The sequence below is a fragment of the Lissotriton helveticus genome, chromosome 3_1, assembly GCF_964261635.1.
Source record: "Lissotriton helveticus chromosome 3_1, aLisHel1.1, whole genome shotgun sequence".
Taxonomy (NCBI): Eukaryota; Metazoa; Chordata; class Amphibia; order Caudata; family Salamandridae; genus Lissotriton; species Lissotriton helveticus.
The window spans coordinates 845,614,588-845,634,838 of record NC_136061.1 but is presented as its reverse complement, the minus strand read 5'-3'; the positions used below and the strand labels follow the sequence as shown (position 1 = coordinate 845,634,838).

At 39.9% G+C, this 20,251-nt stretch overlaps 1 protein-coding gene across 1 annotated transcript in view; it reads right to left on the bottom strand.

Annotated features, from left to right (window-relative positions):
* NCDN (neurochondrin) overlaps positions 1-20,251 on the bottom strand; it is a 109,138-nt gene that overhangs the window by 43,070 nt on the left and 45,817 nt on the right. Inside the window, exon 5 of the mRNA XM_078681146.1 lies at positions 4,701-4,913. Coding sequence (XP_078537272.1) covers positions 4,701-4,913 — 213 coding nt within the window. The remainder of the gene's footprint in view (positions 1-4,700; positions 4,914-20,251) is intronic.

Here is a 20,251-nt window from a genome sequence, read left to right as displayed (position 1 = left end):
CGTACGCCTCAGACCGGGGCTTCTAGACAAAAGACGGGCGCGCAGTGTTTGAATCCCTGAAGAGATCAAACACCGCGTCGCATCTCAGACGGCCTCCCGCGCCCTCTGGTGGCGGGAGGTCACAGAAGCCAAGCCTGCATCCGCGCCGCGCAGGGAGGAGGAGAACCTCAACCCCGCGGCGCCTCAAGGAGAAAACGAGGCAAAACGCACACGAAGGTGCTGCGCGAGCCCCCCAAGGGGATGGGGGACGAGCGAGAAAAGCACTGACAGAAAATATGTGAAGCGAACGGTGAAAACACCTCAGAATCAAAGCAAAGCACGAACGCTCTCCAGGAAAGCAATAAAGCCTACGCATGCAACAGTACAAAATAGCGATAAGCATATAATAACATCAATAACAATCCCAAGCACTAAACAGCCCAAAGGAACTGGAGAGTACTTATCTTTGATGCGGAGCAGCGAAGAAAGAGGGAGAATGGACACTAGCAAAGGACTATATTGGGCTGGTTGCCCCTGATTGGACATGGTCTCTGTGCATGATTGGTTGTTGTCATGATTGTTTCTTTGACTACGTTTTCCCTATGGTTCATGGGAAAAGTAGTTTTTTTGTTACCTTCGTGCTGCTAATGGAATAAAAGTGAAGAAAGAAGGCATAATCCTGGCCTCTAGTCCTGACATAGAATCAGGAATAAGGCGAACATTAATGAAATCCCTAATAAAAGGGTGGCCGAGAGATTCCACACAGATATGCGGGATAATTACGAATATGGCGAGATGATGGGGAAGCACTTGGCACTCCGATTGAGGCAAAAAGCAGCAGCAAAAAGTATTTTAAAACTAAGAGGGAAAGAAGGTAAGATATCTACAGATCTTCTGGTTATTTTAAATATACTCACAGACTTATATCAAGATCTATATCGCTCTGGGCCAATGACAACAGAGGAAGCAACAGGGAATGGCCCCCCTCAGCTGCTAGAGCTAGAAGACATATCCCTGAATGAGGTCCTTGAAGCATTGCAGACGATGGCCCCGGGCAAAGTGGAGGGCCCAGATGGAATCCCTATGGAGATATATAAAGTGCTACAGCCAGAATTTGCGCCGCTAATGTTAGATTAATTTCTAGCGGTACAACAGAAGGGGGTCCCACCCCAGTTGTGGCAGGAGACCAACATAGTGATCCTTTTGAAAAAGGGGAAGAACGCTGAGGACACTGCCTCATACAGACCAGTATCATTAATCAACACCGATGAGAAACTATATTCCAAGATTATGTATGGCTCTAAGATAATCTAAGATAATCGGGACACTAGTGAGCCCATGGCAACATGGCTTCATACCGGGCAGAGGAACAACGGATCATGTCCGAAGGGTAACCTCCCTATCGGATATAGCTGAAGCCACGGCTACACAGATGTCTCTGGTATTGTTGGATGCGGAGAAAGCATTTGACCAAGTAGAATGGGCATATTTGTGGCAAAATGTAAGATCTAATGGCTTTGGTCCACACATTTTAACTGCCATTCAAGCTATGTATGTCCAAGCTCATGCAAAGATACAACTCTAATGGGGAGGGAGTCGGGTAGGATTGAGATCACACGTGGTACAAGGCAGGTGTGTCCCTGCTCCCTTTTGTTATTCGCGCTCTATATAGACCTCCCTAATTAGATCTCTGTTGAATGATAATGTAATTAATTCAGTAAAGGTCTGGAGATACACTACCAAAGTTCTAGCCTACGCCAACAATATCGCAGATGTTACCCCGGACACACAAGGGGCAATAGCCAGGATTGAAATGTTGGCTTCAGAATTTGGGAAAAGTCAGACTATAGCTTAAATACCGACAAAACACAAATAGTCTGTACTGGGACCACGCAATTTCAGGACTCCCGAAGGATGGAATCAGTTACGAATCTAGGGGTAACTATTGCAGCAGAGGTTGGGAAAATATGGGAAATCAACTCGGCTCCTCTTTTAAGGAAAATGGGGGGAGACTTGAAGAGAATGGATAATCTACATCTATCCATTATTGGAAGAGCTAATGTCATAAAGATGACGATGTTTCCTAAGATTTTTTACTTAATTCGGTGCATACCCTTGGGACATGCTAATTTAGTTTTTAAGTAGATGGGCTGTTCTCTCAATATATATGGGGTTATAAGAAAATCAGGAGGTCGCTGAAATTAATGGTTTTACCACAACACTGAGGGGTGCTGGCAGTCCATAATGTACTACATTATTACTGGGCTGTAATATTGCAGCATATGACTACCTTATTTAGACCAAAAGTTTGGGATCAGGCCATGATAATAGATTTGGATAACGGAACCCCGCCATCAATTTATGAACTAGTAGTTAGGAATCTTGCACCAGGCTTATTATTGAGGCAACTTGAGGGTAGCTATTATAAAAAAAATACATGTTTTAAGACCGTAAGAGCAGCCTGGAATTTGTGGTGGAGAGTTAGTAAAACATTGAAAATTCCCAGAATTCAGAGATATGTGTCCCTATGGGGCTCCGCAGTCTTTCCGGCTCCATTTTATGACAAAATAAGCAGAATATGGGAAAAGGCAGGAGTTAATAAAATCGACGATATTATGGAAATGAATGGGGTTGTTCCATTTAAGGAACTTGAGGAATGATATGGGTTAGACTCTGGAACACTTTTTAAATATACACAAGTTAGTGAGATAATAAAAAAAAAAAAAAACATACAACCTTGCCCTCATCCCGATTTTAGACTACCCAACGAAAAAACAGGCCAGAGTAAAGGATCTGTACGCTATGCTGATGGAGGTTAATTAGGATGACATAGCAAGAGTAGAAAGTGGGTGGGCGACTAAACTGGACAACCCGGACGTAGATCTGTGCAGATCATTAGAATTATCCAAGAAAGTATTTCTATCGGCTAACCTTAAAGCCCAGATTTTTAAAACTATTTTTAGGCTTTACTTTACACCAGCAAAACTCTGGGCATGGGGAAAAAGGGATGATAACAAATGCACAAGGTGTGATCAGGGCCCGGCTGGTTTTATCCACATGTTCTCTGACTGCTGCAAACTGGACGTATTAAAGGAGGGGATTTAAACGTTTTTAGGTCAAAATTTGGGGCAGACGTCTCTCTAACACCAACCATATTGTTATTTGGCTTTGATAAAGGTTTACAGTTAGCACGGCCCCAAATCTATTTCTGCTTCATGGTAATAGCTATTTATCGTAGAATGATTGCGTCAAAGTGGAAGGATGAGGATCCTCCAACCTATCAGGCATGGTATGCCGGACTGTGCCATGTGTACAATTTGGAAATGGCAGGTCAGGGGCCGGTTAGTTTGGGGCCCGCTGATAGTAGGCAAAAAATAATAATAATTTATTTTGGTACACTGCTTGATCTTGGTTGTTTGTTTCTTATTCTTTGTTGTTGTTTTCTCTTAAGGAAATATTGTAACTACTGCTTTCTGGAATAAAAAAAAAAATGAAAAAAAATCTCAATATGAGATTATGTAATAAAAAGCAGGTTTTTCTATTTATGTGTTTAAGGCAGTCGTGCTCTGAGGTAACTATGGCTTGCGCCCGTGTCATACTTCGCCAATTTCCCACATATTGAATCAGTCATTACATCTTAGATAATATCAGTGTAACATTTGCTGTAAAATTATTGATGAGAAAACTGTGCATGGCGGGGGCGCACGTTATAGTTACTTGAGATGCCAAGTTATAACCCAGAGTTCTCGGCTTCTTTATTGCATAATTTATGCATCACTCCGAAAGGGTATTATTTTGACTAATACGGAGTGCTCCCTTGTGTCTGGACAAAGCTAAACCTCCCTGAAGAGTTATAATGGTAGCAAACCACGTGTCATGGGTTGCTTTTATTCATTACAGGTTGGCTTGGATGGTATTTCACTAGTACAAAGCTGTAATACTGTGCCTGTCATTTTACAGCTTGGCGTGGATGGCACTGTATTAATCCTATGATTACAAATGTTGCTGTAGAAATGGCAAAAGACTTTGTCCCTTTTGAGCTCAATTTGGAAGGCACTATGCTAATTCTATGCTTAAAACTTAGCTAAAAAAACTGACATTTGAGGCAAGCAAATTCAAAGTGTCAGTGGTGTTGTAGGGTGCTCTTACAGGAGCTGCTGTCCGCCTAAACTTGGGAACTAACCAGTGATCTCTGCTTCTTTTTTTGCATAATTTATGCATCACTCTAACCTTGAAAGGGTATTGTTTTAATACATATATATGATTTGGTGTGTTGGGTTGATTGATGCACTGCTGGGATCTATTGCCTACAAAGTCTCTACATGGAATTCAACTGGTCTGGTGTGAAGGGGTGAGGTGGGGGGCAAGGGAAGGAGACGTTATTGCCGTTGCATTACATGCATGTCCCCTCTGTGCATGTCTATATACAAAGGAGTTATATTTCATTAAGTTGAGGATTGGGATACTGAAATAAACACGGTTAAAGTTATGGTTGGCTTTGGCTATAACACCTCAACTTATACATAAACAAACAATGAGATTCATGTAAAATAAAGAATGGTAACGGAGTAAAACCAAAACCATTTAAGGTCGCATATTATGATTAGCTCCACAACTCCTAACTCGCACAACAGCCATGCACACCGTGACTATGGGCCAGACTCACCGCAGGCGGTCATCCTCCACCTCATATGGTCTCGGGTTGCTTTACACCAGCTTACCTGATCAAATCTGGTGTGGTGATGGCAAGGTTGAGAAAAATGCCACAGGTGGTTTGCAGGCTGTATTCCTGGGATGGAGGCAACTGTGCAGTGGAGAACAACTCCCACTTCAGCCGGAAGTACTCACAAAGCAGAGCTGGCAGTCCCTGGGAGATCAGAATACTGCGTGGGGCATCTTCTGCCGTGAGGTGGTACAGGCCCGGCAACAGGAACCTAGGAGCAGAAGGAAATACAGACACTACTCAATCAGGACAAGTTAGCAGTTTGAGAAATCAAAATCTACAAAACGTTTATTCTTTTACTAAGAAACAATATCCAAATGCAGAATGGCTATTCGTTTTTCTTGTACAACTGACATCTAACTTGGAGAAAAAAAAATTGTGAAGAAGGAACTGTAGTCCAATGGAAAAATGAAAGAAACCGGAAACAGAGGTTTTAACTCGATCTTTTATACCTTTGGAAAATCACTGTATATTTCTGTGCCAAAGCTTGCTCATCTGCCAAAACAGTGTGCTGCCTTCAAACGAGGCTAGGCACTAGTAACAAGCACAAAATATAGTTGAAAATTTAAATTTTAGAGATTTTTATAAAACGTGCAAAGTTCAAGAGACAAGTGAAGGGTGCCCAGCATATCAGGAAGAGATTACGATTTACACATTGTATGCAAAAAGGATTCGAAAAATGGATTTTGCACTCGGAGCTCCCGGGAGACTTTCAACACGGCAAAAACAAAGCGGTGCTGCCCCGATTGGAAGGCCCACCCCAATTCCTTTGGGGCATATGCGTGGATGTCATAATCCACAGGCACTGCAGCTTTAAACATAAACAAAGAAAACGTGTTAAAGGCATCCAGCGGTCAAACATAACCCCAATTGTGGCTTAGTTGAGTACATTTGTAAATGTAAATTGATACTTGTACAGCGCACTAGTCACCCGCAAGGGTCTCAAGGCGCTTGTACGAATACCGCTGTGGAACCCATCCTGGCTTTCCCTGTGAGGTGTCCACTCCTGGGCACCCCCAAGGTGGAGGCCAGGCATCCTTAGCGATGTGGGGGCCGTTGTGGAGATTAAGCAAGCTATTGCCCAGAGTTGCAGAGTGGGACTCCATGATTGGAATAGGCACCGAGGCGAGAATTATCAGGTCCGTGGAATTTTTTGAGCCCAAGACCCGCCGAGGCGGGGAATTGAACCCTGGTCCCGGGCTAGACCTCTGCATCAGGGTCTGCCGCTCTAACCATTGAGCCACACATTTCAATTACTTGGACAGAAATGAAATTTGAGAAATGTTAATTACTAAATAAACACTTCTTGTCCGTTTCCAAATTTGCAAGCTACATGACACGGACAGATCTGGCCTCTTATCTTTCTCCGTCTCACCTTCAGGCTTCCGGAAACTTGTCTTTACTCGGCCTACTTTAGTGGTTTGGCAACTAGGGTTTAAGACCGTCAAATGTGAAGCCAAGTATTTGGGGCAATGAAGAGCAGCTCAAGGAATGGAAGCTGATATTTGAAAGGCCACAGCAGCGGGCGAGTTATATCACCCCCCCTCAAACAAGAAGCTGAAGACTGCAGCAATGAGAACAAAGAGAATGCTGAGGTGCCAAGTGTGAAAACCCAGCAGTAGAAAAGTTTTAAAAGCATGCACAGCAAGGGTGATGCCTCATGTAGAGAATTGTGTGCACTTCTAAAGTGATCATTGTTTTTTTATATGGCAAACTGCACCTTTGACATGCCCAAGAACTGTAAAAAACTTAATTTATTGGTACTCTAGTTACCCAGTACTTCAGAGGTAAGGAAGGCTGAGTTGGCTCTTCCAGGTTTTGAGCTTAAGTGTTTAACTTACTGAACAATCAGGCATTTCTTATCGTGTCCACTTCTGAAACCTCATCTGAAGTAATCGATCTAATTCTGAATGCATTCTTGGCGGATTGTGATGCATCGCTCGACTTCATCTAGAATACTGCCTGTAGCGTTGGCAGCCACATGAGAAATGTTGTATCACTTCTGGGAGCCAAGTATGCAATTACATTTCTGAGGCTTCACTTACAGCAATGTGTGCAGTCCCTGAAGCATCACTGGCAACATTTTGACCAACCCTAATGGCCTCACCTGTAGTACTGGGGTAAATTCTTGAGGCCTTGGCTACAGCATTGTGTCCTGTGTTCAAAGACTTGAATGCAGAACTGTGACTAGTTCTGAAAGATTTACATAAAGTAAAGTTTACATAAAGTAAGTCAGTTCTATAGACCCTACCTGCAGCATTAAGTCCAGTTTTGGGGGCTGCAGGGATGGATTACAAGTTGTACTGTGTCCTGTTTTGCAAGCCTCATCACCAGACAGCAACTTACACATTGCATTCAGTCTGAAGGTCGGATAATCATGTGATTTAAGGTTCGAATCCACAGGATCTAGCTGACTCAACACACATATGTACACTCTAAAGAAGGGATGACTTAGGACTCATTTAAATCAGAGTGAATGTGTGGAATGTGGGTTAGAAACGTGCGCCATTCCATGTAACTTCTATTTCAGCAGTATTATGCTTTCTTCCCCCAGGTCAGTGCAGGTCTGTACTGTGCCTTCTAATCACCCTGGCTCTGTAACTGATAGAACCTGGATGGCTGTTTGATTTGGTCAGGTGCCGTGCCAGGCCCAGAACAATGTGACCCAGCTGCTGCTGTTTTAATGGAGCACCCGCCTCCTCGGCACACCAGCAAGTTCCGGGTCCAGTATCCTGCTCAGTGAAGAATCAAACAGCTAACTAGAGGCTAGAGAAAACAGGAGGCGGGGTGGAACATATTATTTAATATGTTAATTGAGTACACAAATTGTTTGCTTGCCACTTTGTACGCTCCAAGCTCTTTGAAAAGAAGAATCAAAGAGATGCAAAACTGAAAGCCACGCAGGGCCGTAGGCCACCTAGTCTCCACTCGTTAGACCACTTTCGTGATCTGGGAGACCTCTTGTTGCCAATTCTTTCAAAAAGCGATGGTAAAAACCCCTATGTAATAACTGTGATGTGAAGTCCCACATAGTTAAATAGTAGCATACCTTCTGTGAGGATTCTGCTAAGCTCTTCTTCTACTGCAGTCGGCTCAGCAAAGAGGCCCTATCCCCAGCTTCCACATTGTTGCAGTACAAGATGGCGCTTTATTTTGGGATGTTCCTTTCTCGCACAGCTTGGGACAATAAAGTAACCCAGCGATTATCAACTAATATCTTTTAATAAATACAATTCACTGGTGTGGGTCAATAAGCTTATTCTGAGATCAACAGCAGAACACAACGACAGCAGCGCCAGCAGTATTGTCTTTGGCAGTGCTGAGGCATTCTGATGTGGTGGTTTAGATGACTAATAACCTCATATTAAATATGCTCACGCCAAATGCCAAACAAAGGAAGCAAAGAGTCAAACTGAGTAGGGTGGGGGTGTGGCGGAGGGGCGGAGGGGCAGATGCTTCTGGAAGACAGGGGATGGACAGGCACAAAGACCTGAGAGCAGGCTCATCTGTAACTCTTAAATGGGAGAGTTAAACTAACAAAAACAAACAGTAAGCAGGAAAGGATGTGGCCTAGCAGTGATGACGCTCAGGGTTGCAACAGTGTAGAGTTGTAGGGGGGGTGAAGTCGCATAAGGAGCAAGAAGGGCGGATAGAATGAATGGGTATTTTTGTTAAATTAAATACAGGTTCACAGTTATTGTCTGTGAATTAAGAATAGGTTTCAATGATTGTCATGTAATTGTTGGAATATGCGGCCAAGGGCTTCTACCGGATTAATGATAAGGAAGCGAATGCTGCAATCTCTTGAACATATTTACCTAAGCTGTCGATGTAATGTCTTTATTGCTGCTTTTGTTTCTAATAAAACCTGTTTAAAAAAAAAATAGTTTCAATATTGTGGGCGCTGCCGTAAGGCGTGGACAGATTTCCGTCAGAATTTTAGCAGTCAAGAGGCTGGCTCAGACCCTACACCAGGTATACGAGTAGGCGTATGAGCGGGGACTATTGCCCCCAACCATGCTGGAAGGGGAGATTTTTAGATTTTTGAAGCCTGGGGGGACAGCTGGGACCTGGCAGCCTATCACCGCTCACCTTGATTAATGCAGACATCAAAATATTGTGTAAAGTTTTGGCGCATCGTTTCGCCCGTACATGCCGCACTTGATCAATGGGGACCAATGTGGGTTTATACCCAGTCACAATACTGGTATGAACATACAGCAGCTAACCCATGTCCTGCACGAGGTACAACACAGGGACGAGGAGCTGGCCCTGGTATCCCTATATCTCAAAAAAGCCTTTGATACGGTTCACTGGGGGTACCTGCTGGAAGCACTGATTGTTCTCATTTGATTCAGCTGTTAGTAATGTGTTACAAAGCTCCCTCCACGTCTGAGATCCTCTTCTAGCTTTCCATACCTCAAGTCAGCCATCTGTTCACAACCTCCCTCCCCCCATGCCTGGAAGGACATATTGTCCATCATTTTCTGCACCGGGGCAAGAATCCATACTGGAAGTTCTCGATGGAACGGAGCGCCAGTATAGAAATCAACTGCCTAAATACCCACTTGAGAATAGGGCACCACGAACTTTGGAGCATATATAAGCAACACCGCAGCACTATCATCTTGGACTCTGCCAGTCTACCCATCCAAGAGAGCGGCAGTTTGTTCCAAAAGGACACCTACCGCCTCAACGCATCGACCGTCTCAACTCATCGACCGTCCTGTGCACATCGAGGTGTAATATTTGAGAGTTCTCAAGCGCCATCTGAAAGTCCCAAGTATAGAAAATGTCCTGTCTGCCAGCGCAGCTCAAGACAAGGAAGTTGCTCCAAAGGTAGGTCACCCAGACAGGCCAGTGGGAAGAGCACAGAATTACGTCTTTTAAGGCAGTGTCCAAGATGATAGTGCTGCGGTGTTGCTTATATATGCTCCAAAGTTCGTGGTGCCCTATTCTCATGTGGGTATTTAGGCAGTTGATTTCTATACTGGCGCTCCGTTCCATCGACACAAGGAAGGAAGATTCCCAGTTTTCATTAAAAAAGGGTAAAAGGATAGGTCATCTGTGATGTCCTCTATCCTCCTCAAACTTCTCTAAATATTTCTCAATCTCTAAAAACGAAAATGGCTGTGCCCGATTGAAAACAAGAAATCAACAGTACAACTACTTCCTATAAATCTGCTTTGTGGAAACTGTTCACACTGAGTGGTCCAGCTCCCGTGCTCACCACTGGTTTCTCTCGGGCCATCAAAGGAGATCAGCATCCCAATTTGGAGGAAGGAGTGGTGTGAGAAAGGCTATAAGAGAAGAATTAATCAGGGACCAGGATTATTCAATTTTCTTCCTGCTAGGGACACAAAATAATTTTCCACAGTATAAAAGGAAACTGTTTCCGTTTTTAGATTTTTCTTAAACTGCACTTTGTTCTCTGAAGTCCTCAGGAAAGCATGAATGAAATGATAACGTTTATTCTGCCGAATAGGGCTCACTGGGACATTGGTAATCCATTCTATAATTGTTAAAAGGCCAAACCTTGATTCAATTTCAAACATGCCAGCCTCACAGGACACAAATCAAAGGGGAAAGGTTTGGGTCCTGTGTCTGTACTGGCTTGGACCACTCAAATCTACTAAACAAAAAAGATGCCAGACAGATTTTAGATTTTCATTTTATGTTCCCACTCAGTCAAAATGTACTGGAGGGTAATCTATTTTATTTTAGTTTTTTTGATTTTTTGAAAAAGCATTCATCACATTAAAAATATATGTCATCAGAAATAGTCATCAAACAGTGAAAAAATTACATAAGAAATTACATAGAAACAACAGATGTGCAATTCTGTGCAATAGTAAACTGTACAAGTGCTCAAAAGAAATATGTGTAAGTTGATACAGACAACACGAAACAATACACAATCATATAACTAATGATACATTCTCATTAGGAACCAGTCCTTTCTGTTGGATAAGAAAGACAAGCGGGCCTCAAATTACAGGTGAAAAAACTGCCTGTCTTACTAGAGCCTAGAATTAAGAAATCTAATTGGGGGGTTGCACCACTGGGGAACACACACTGTGGATTTAAACAGCCCTAGTGGCACCCTTATTATTTTTCCAGGCTCTGTGTCAACGCGTTTCGAACCACCACGTTAGTATGGGTTCTCCTCAGGACATGGACTGGACAGATGCCAAAACTGAAAGTGACCAGATAAGTCACTGGTATATAGTTGAAATGTCGCTCGGGTAGATGTAGCTCAATTGGAGGTTGCAGTATAATTGGGGGTCTCTCGTGTGGCGTATTTCTCAATATAATGGCGTGTAGACGATCTGTTCGTTGCACTCAGTAGCGGCGTTCAGCTGAACGCCGCTACTGAGTGCAACGAACAGATCGTTTTGACTGCTCGTCATTTCTTGGTTTACTAAGATTGGTGAAATAATTCCTAGCAGACACCAACTGAGAGACGCCTGGGTTCGGGTGCTGGCCGTCACCGTGCCGGTCGGCTCCAGCTCAGGCTGGTCCCGCCTTATGTCAGGAGACCGCGCATGATCTTTCTCCGCGGTCTACACGCCATTATATTGAGAAATACGCCACACGAGAGACCCCCAATTATACTGCAACCTCCAATTGAGCTACATCTACCCGAGCGACATTTCAACTATATACCAGTGACACAGAGCCTGGAAAAATAATAAGGGTGCCACTAGGGCTGTTTAAATCCACAGTGTGTGTTCCCCAGTGGTGCAACCCCCCAATTAGATTTCTTAATTCTAGGCTCTAGTAAGACAGGCAGTTTTTTCACCTGTAATTTGAGGCCCACTTGTCTTTCTTATCCAACAGAAAGGACTGGTTCCTAATGAGAATGTATCATTAGTTATATGATTGTGTATTGTTTCGTGTTGTCTGTATCAACTTACACATATTTCTTTTGAGCACTTGTACAGTTTACTATTGCACAGAATTGCACATCTGTTGTTTCTATGTAATTTCTTATGTAATTTTTTCACTGTTTGATGACTATTTCTGATGACATATATTTTTAATGTGATGAATGCTTTTTCAAAAAATCAAAAAAACTAAAATAAAATAGATTACCCTCCAGTACATTTTGACTGAGTGGGAACATAAAATGAAAAAATAAAATCTGTCTGGCATCTTTTTTGTTTAGTAGATCACAGGACACAAAGCGGGGTGTTTTAATCCATAGCGGAATTTAGGAATAATTCTCTTCTTGAAGAGAAACAAGTTAAATTAAATGCAGGACATTTTAACGTGAAACCTCTCAGACTAGCACAATGCAGGTCTTGGTTAGACAGAAACCAGCAAGCGGTTAATTTTAAGATGATCCACCATGTGTCTAAAGGGTAGTATTCTCGATAATTGCCTAAGGAACATTTCATGCTCTCCATTTGGGCTGGTTTTACTATGTTTTTCATATGCAGCTTGTGTAGCAATTTTAATTTCGTTCATGAGGCCTCTCACCTTTGAAAATGACCTTGTGTACTATATACCTCTAATACAATTAACAAAAATGAGATCATCATGGTTTAGAGTTCAGCCAAGCAACAAAAAATGGAGGGTGTGGACAACATTATTTTTAGGTCTCGCTGAAGCAATGCGTAAGCATTGTGGCGAGATTCTAGTAAGCAGTACGAAAAGTCTGCCAAAACTGCGGATTAGACACAGTTCATGTGATCTATGCGCGTGCACGCCACCACGTCACACCACCATTTGTCTGTGCCTCGCATCAGACTTCAAAGGCTGCCGCTCCCCCCAATCAGACTTCAGAGGCTGCCACTCCCCCGCCCCCCACATCAGACTTCAAAGGAAAGGAACGGCTCCCGCTCCCCCGCCCCCGCCACAGCCACAGCAATGCCGAGAGCTTGTTTCTGGATGAAAGTGAAAGCCTACCGTGCTTGTTCACAGTAGCCTTGTTCCTCAAATGCTGTTGCTGTGTTGCCATCTCTCTAGGGACACTCAGCTTGAAAACACTCGACTTGCTAGCTGCAATGCTACATCCGCTATGCTTTGCCTCTAGACACGTTGATTCCTCGCAGACTGTGGTGCTGACACTGCCTCTACTGATTCTGAAACTGACCAACGCAGTCACCACCAGTCTCTTCTCTGTCTTATGATGTCTGCCCTGCCACCATTTACTTCGGACCCTCGCCCCCACACCTCCTCACCCTCACACAACCTCACGCCCTCTCACACCTCCTCACCCGCACACCCCCTCACTCACCCTCTCAGCCACCCTCACCCACCCTCACACCCTCACTCCCCTCACCCTTACACCCCCTCACTCTCAGCCCCACCCCCTCACACCCTCATACACCATCCCTCACCCCCTCTCACCCTCACCCCCACACCCTCTCTCACACACCCTCACACACCCTCTCACCCTCACCCCCCTCATCCTCACCCTCACACCCCGCACCCTCACACCCCTCACTCCCCCTCACACCCACTCACCCTCACAACCCCCTTACCCTCACACCCCCTCACCCTCACATCTCCTCATCCCCTCGCACACCCTCCCTCACCCTCACACCCCCCTCACTCACCCTCACACACCTTCACCAGCACAACAAAACATAGCAAAACACAAAACATAGCATAACAAAACACAACAAAACATAGCATAGCATAACAAAACAAAGCATAGCATAACATTACAAAGCATAGCAAAACAAAACATAGCATAGTAAAACAAAACATAGCCTAGTAAAACAAAACATAGCATATCATAATACAACAAAACATAGCAGAACAAAACAGCATAACATAACATAAAACAAAGCATAGCATAACAAAGCATAGCATAACAAAGCATAGCATAACAAAGCATAGCATAACAAAGCAAAGCATAACAAAGCAAAGCATAGCATAGCATAACAAAGCATAGCATAACAAAGCATAGCATAACAAAACAGCATAACAAAACATAGCATAGCAAAACATAGCATAGCAAAACATAGCATAGCAAAACACAACAAAACATAGCAAAAAACAACAAAACATAGCATACATAATAAAACATAGCATACATAACAAAACATAGCATTGCAAAACATAGCATTGCATAGCATAACAAAACCTAGCATAGTAAAGCATAGCATAATAAAACACAACAAAACAAAGCATAGCATAACAAAACAACAAAACATAGCATAGCATAACAAAACAAAGCATAGGATAGCAAAATAAAGCATAGGATAGCAAAACTAAACTAAGCATAGCATAACATAACAAACAAAGCATAGGATAGCAAAACATAGCATAACAAAACACAACACATAGCAGAACAAAACATAGCTTAACATAAAGCATAGCATAACAAAACATAGCATAACAAAACAGCAAAACACTACAAAACATAGCATAGCTTAACACAAAACAGCATACATAACAAAACATAGCATTGCAAAGCATAGCAAAACATAGCATAACAAAACAACAAAACATAGCATAGCATAACAAAACACAACATAGCATAAGAAAACACAACATAGCATAAGAAAACACAACATAGCATAAGAAAACTAAGCTTAGCATAGCATAACAAAACATAGCATAACAAAGCATAGCATAACAAAACATAGCATAACAAAACACAGCATAGCATAAAACACAACAAAACATAGCATAGTAAAACAAAACATAGCATAGCATAACATAACAGCAAAACATAGCAGAACAAAACATAGCATAACATAAAGCATAGCATAACAAAACATAGCATAACAAAACACAACAAAACATAGCATAGCTTAACACAAAACAGCATACATAACAAAACATAGCATTGCAAAGCATAGCAAAACATAGCATAACAAAACATAGCATAGCATAACAAAACACAACATAGCATAAGAAAACACAACATTGCATAAGAAAACACAACATAGCATAAGAAAACTAAGCTTAGCATAGCATAACAAAACATAGCATAACAAAGCATAGCATAACAAAACATAGCATAGCATAAAACACAACAAAACATAGCATAGTAAAACAAAACATAGCATAGCATAACATAACAGCAAAACATAGCAGAACAAAACATAGCATGACATAACATAAAACAAAGGATAGCATAACAAAACATAGCAAAACACAACAAAACATAGCATAGCATAGCAAAACACAACAAAACATAGCATACATAATAAAACATAGCATTGCAAAGCATAGCAAAACATAGCATAACAAAACACAACATAGCATAACAAAACAAAGCTTAGCATAGAAAAACATAGCATAACAAAACACAACATAGCATTGCAAAGTATAACAAAACATAGCATAACAAAACACAACAAAGCATAGCATAACAAAACAAAGCATAGCACAAAAACACACCAAAACATAGCATAACAAAACACAACAAAACAAAGCATAGCATAACAAAACAAAGCATAGGATAGCAAAACTAAACATAGCATAGCATAACAAAACAAACAAAGCATAGCATAGCAAAACAAAACATAGCATAACATAACAAAACAAAGCATAGGATAACAAAACAAAGCATAGGATAGCAAAACAAAACATAGCAAAACAAAACATAGCATAACAAAACATAGCATAACAAAACATAGCATAACAAAACATAGCATAGCATAACAAAACATAGCATAACAAAACATCACATAGCAGAACAAAACATAGCAGAACAAAACACAACAACACATAGCACAAAACATAGCATAACAAAACAGCATAACAACATAAAACAAAGCAAAAAATAAAACAAAGCATAGCATAACAAAACATAGCATAACAAAACACAGCATACATAAAACATAGCATTGCAAAGCATAGGAAAACATAGTATAACAAAACACAACATAGCATAGCATAACAAAACACAACATAGCATAACAAAACAAAGCTTAGCATAGCACAACAAAACATAGCATAACGAAGCATAGCATAGCATAACAAAGCATAGCATAATAAAACACAACAAAACAGCATAATAAAACACAACAAAACAGCATACTAAAACATAACACAACAAAACATAGCAGAACAAAACAGCATAACATAACAAAACACAACAAAACATAGCATAACAAAACAAAGCATAGGATAGCAAAACTAAACATAGCATAACAAAACAAAGCATAGGATAGCAAAACAAAACATAGCATAACATAACAAAACGTAGCATAACGAAACCCAACACACAGCATAACAAAACATAGCAAAACACAACAAAACATAGCATAGCTTAATAAAACATAAAGCATAGCATAGCAAAACAAAGCATAGCATAATAAAACACAAAACATACCATAGCAAAACAAAGCATAGAATAATAGTACACAAAATATAGCATAGCATAACAAAACCTAGCATAGCATAACAAAACCTAGCATAACAAAACATAGCATAGCATAACAAAACATAGCATAGCATAACAAAACAAAGCATAGCATAACAAAACATAGCATAGCATAACAAAACAAAGCTTAGCATAACAAAACATAGCATAGCAAAACAAAGCATAGCATAAAACACAACAAAACATAGGATAGCATAACAAAGCATAGTAAAACAACAAAACAGCATAGCAAAACACAACAAAAGATAGCATAACAAAACACAACAAAACAAAGCATAGGATAGCAAAACTAAACATAGCATAACATAGCAAAACAAAGCATTGGGATAGCAAAACAAAACATAGCATAACAAAACACAACACATAGCAGAACAAAACACAACACATAGCAGAACAAAACACAACACATAGCACAAAACATAGCATAACAAAACATAGCATAACAACATAAAACAAAGCATAACATAAAACATAGCAAAACAAAACATAGCATAACCCAACAAAACATAGCATAACACAACAAAACATAGCATACATAACAAAACATAGCATTGCAAAGCATAGCAAAACATAGCATAACAAAACACAGCATAGCATAACAAAGCCTAGCATAACAAAGCCTAGCATAACAAAAGCATAGCATAACAAAAGCATAGCATAGCAAAACATAGCATAATAAAACACAACAAAACATAGCATAGCAAAACAAAGCATAGGATAGCATAACAAAACAAAGCATAGGATAGCAAAACAAGACATAGCATAACAAAACAACACATAGCATAACAAAACATAGCAAAACACAACAAAACATAGCATAGCATAACAAAACATAGCATAGCAAAACAAAACATAGCATAGCAAAACAAAACATAGCAAAACACAATAAAATATAGCATAGCATAACAAAACAGCATACATAACAAAATATAGCATTGCAAAGCATTGCAAAACAGCATAACAAAACACGACAAAGCATAGCATAACAAAACAACATAGCATAGCATAACAAAGCATAGCACAACAAAGCCTAGCACAACAAAGCCTAGCACAACAAAGCCTAGCATAACAAAGCCTAGCATAACAAAGCCTAGCATAACAAAGCCTAGCATAACAAAGCCTAGCATAACAAAGCCTAGCATAACAAAGCCTAGCATAACAAAGCCTAGCATAACAAAGCTTAGCATAACAAAGCTTAGCATAACAAAGCTTAGCATAACAAAGCTTAGCATAACAAAACAAAGCATAGCATAATAAAACACAACAAAACAAAACATAGCATAACATAACAACAAAACATAGCATAACAAAACAGCATAACATAACAAAACACAACAAAACATAGCATAGCATAACAAAACAAAGCATAGGATAGCAAAACAAGACATAGCATAGCATAACAAAACATAGCATAACAAAACACAACACATAGCATAACAAAACAGCAAAACACAACAAAACATAGCATAGCAAAACATAGCATAGCAAAACAAAGCATAGCATAATAAAACACAAAATATAGCATAGCATAACAAAGCATAGCATAGCAAAATAAAGCATAGCATAATTGTACACAAAATATAGCATAGCATAACAAAACAAAGCTTAGCATAACAAAACATAGCAAAACAAAGCATAGCATAAAAAACACACCAAAACATAGCATAACAAAGCACAGCGAAGCATATCAAAGCATAGCAAAACACAACAAAACATAGCATAGCATAACAAAACATAGCAAAACAAAGCATAGCATAATTGTACACAAAATATAGCATAACAAAACATAGCATAGCATAGCAAAACCTAGCATAACAAAACAAAGCTTAGCATAACAAAACATAGCATAACAAAACATAGCTTAGCAAAACAAAGTATAGCATAATAAAACACAACAAAACATAGGATAGCATAACAAAGCATAGCAAAACAACAAAACATAGCATACAAAACACACCAAAACATAGCATAGCATAACAAAACAAAGCATAGGATAGCAAAACTAAACATAGCATAACATAACAAAGCATTGGGATAGCAAAACAAAACATAGCATAACAAAACATAGCATAACAGAACAAAACATAGCATAACAGAACAAAACATAGCATAACAGAACAAAACATAGCATAACTAATCACATAGCATAAAAAACATAGCATAACAACATAAAACAAAGCAGAACATAAAACAAAGCATAGAATAACAAAACATAGCATAACAAAACATAGCATAACAAAACATAGCATAACAAAACATAGCATAACAAAACATAGCATAACAAAACATAGCATAGCATAACAAAACATAGCATAACAAAACATGCTATGCTCTGTTTTGTTGTGTTTTGCTATGTTTTGTTATGTTATTCTATGCTTTGTTATGCTATGCTTTGTTATGCTATGCTTTGTTGTGTTTTGTTATGCTATGTTTTGCTATGCTTTGCAATGCTATGTTTTGTTATGTATGCTGTGTTTTGTTATGCTATGCTCTGTTTTGTTGTGTTTTGCTATAACAAAATACAGCATACATAACAAAACATAGCATTGCAAAGCATAGCAAACCATAGCATAACAAAACACAACAAAGCATAACAAAACACAACATAGCATAGCATAACAAAACATAGCATAGCATAACAAAACATAGCATAGCATAACAACACACAGCATAGCATAGCATATCAAAGCATAGGATAGCATATCAAAGCATAGGATAGCATATCAAAGCATAGGATAGCAAAACATAGCATAGCATAGCATAGCATAACAAAACAAAACATAGGATAGCAAAACAAAACATAGCATAGCGCATCACTCCGCACCACCACAGCATCTCTCAGGGGCACCACAACATCACTATGCGCTACCACAGCATCACTCCTTCGCCATCACAACATCACTCAGCGCCACCAAAGCATCAATCTGTGCAACCATTCAACAACACCTGGTTCAAATCTGTTCTCTCAATGTTTTAAGCTTTATTACAAATGTAACAAAAAGATGTTAATATTTCACTTCTGTTCTTGGATTAACGTCACAATAAAATACACTGAACATAATCTTCACAAAAGTTATTTACAAAACTTTAAGCTATTGCCATTATAAATTACAATAACTTTTATTTAAGTATTAATTATTGGAAAAAAATAAAAGCCATTGTTATTTGTAATATCGATACACATATTGCATTACAAATGCTATAGGTGTCACATTTGCGAAAGATATAACTATTGGCATTGTAAATGACAAAGCTATTAATTTCGCTATTTTCAAAAACAAAACATTAATTAAAAATTTGTCATTTACAATACCAATAGCTCAAACTTTCTTAAAGCAAGACCTATTGCATTGCAAATGCTTGTTGGTACTGTGGAGCCCATCTCTATCTTAGTTAATGTGTAGCAGCTATACAAAGAAATCTTAGGAACGGTGCACTACCTATTTCATATCAATAAAGTAACTGAGAAGACAAGCATGAACCCCCTCCTCCGCACTTCCTGACTCCACCTCAAAAAAATCAGGTTTGGTCAAGTAAAAAAAAGAAAACAGTTGCAATTCAGATACATTTTGGCATGCCTACAGGAGACCCAACAATCCTGTATACAAATCAATGTGCTCCTAGGACAATTACAAGATTCTAACGGATTCTGCCTTTAAATTTGAATGCATTGTCCGTAAAACCTGGCTCAAATTAAACATTCTCACAACCAATTGTTTGCAGAAACAGCTCACAATGATTTACAACTAAACAGCATGTTTTTTTATTATTCATGTTTGTAAAGAACGCTGGAAAAATCACTGCCTGGAAATGCCAAGGACACAAATTAAATTAAAAACAAATCCCCCCTGTGGAGATTTTCAACAACTATTTCACATAATTTATCAACACGTCTCATAAACCAGGTTTTGGCCAAATGTAAAACCTGAATTAATTTTCAATTTTTCATCTCGGGCAGTAGAACTTTTTTTGAAGCCGAGTTAACCCTGCAATAAATTACCCAGGACCAGACCTCTGAGAACACAGAGTTTTCTTTTCTTAGACCTCAGCCTCTGTTGTGTGGATCTTTTCTGGGTATAAGAACCTTATGGACAAGAAAGAATACTTCAGACGCCGTCACAATTATGCACCAACTGAAAGACGGCAATGAGTGTAAGGCAGCGTACAGAGGAAGCTGGGTTAAAAGGGTCATAAGCCAA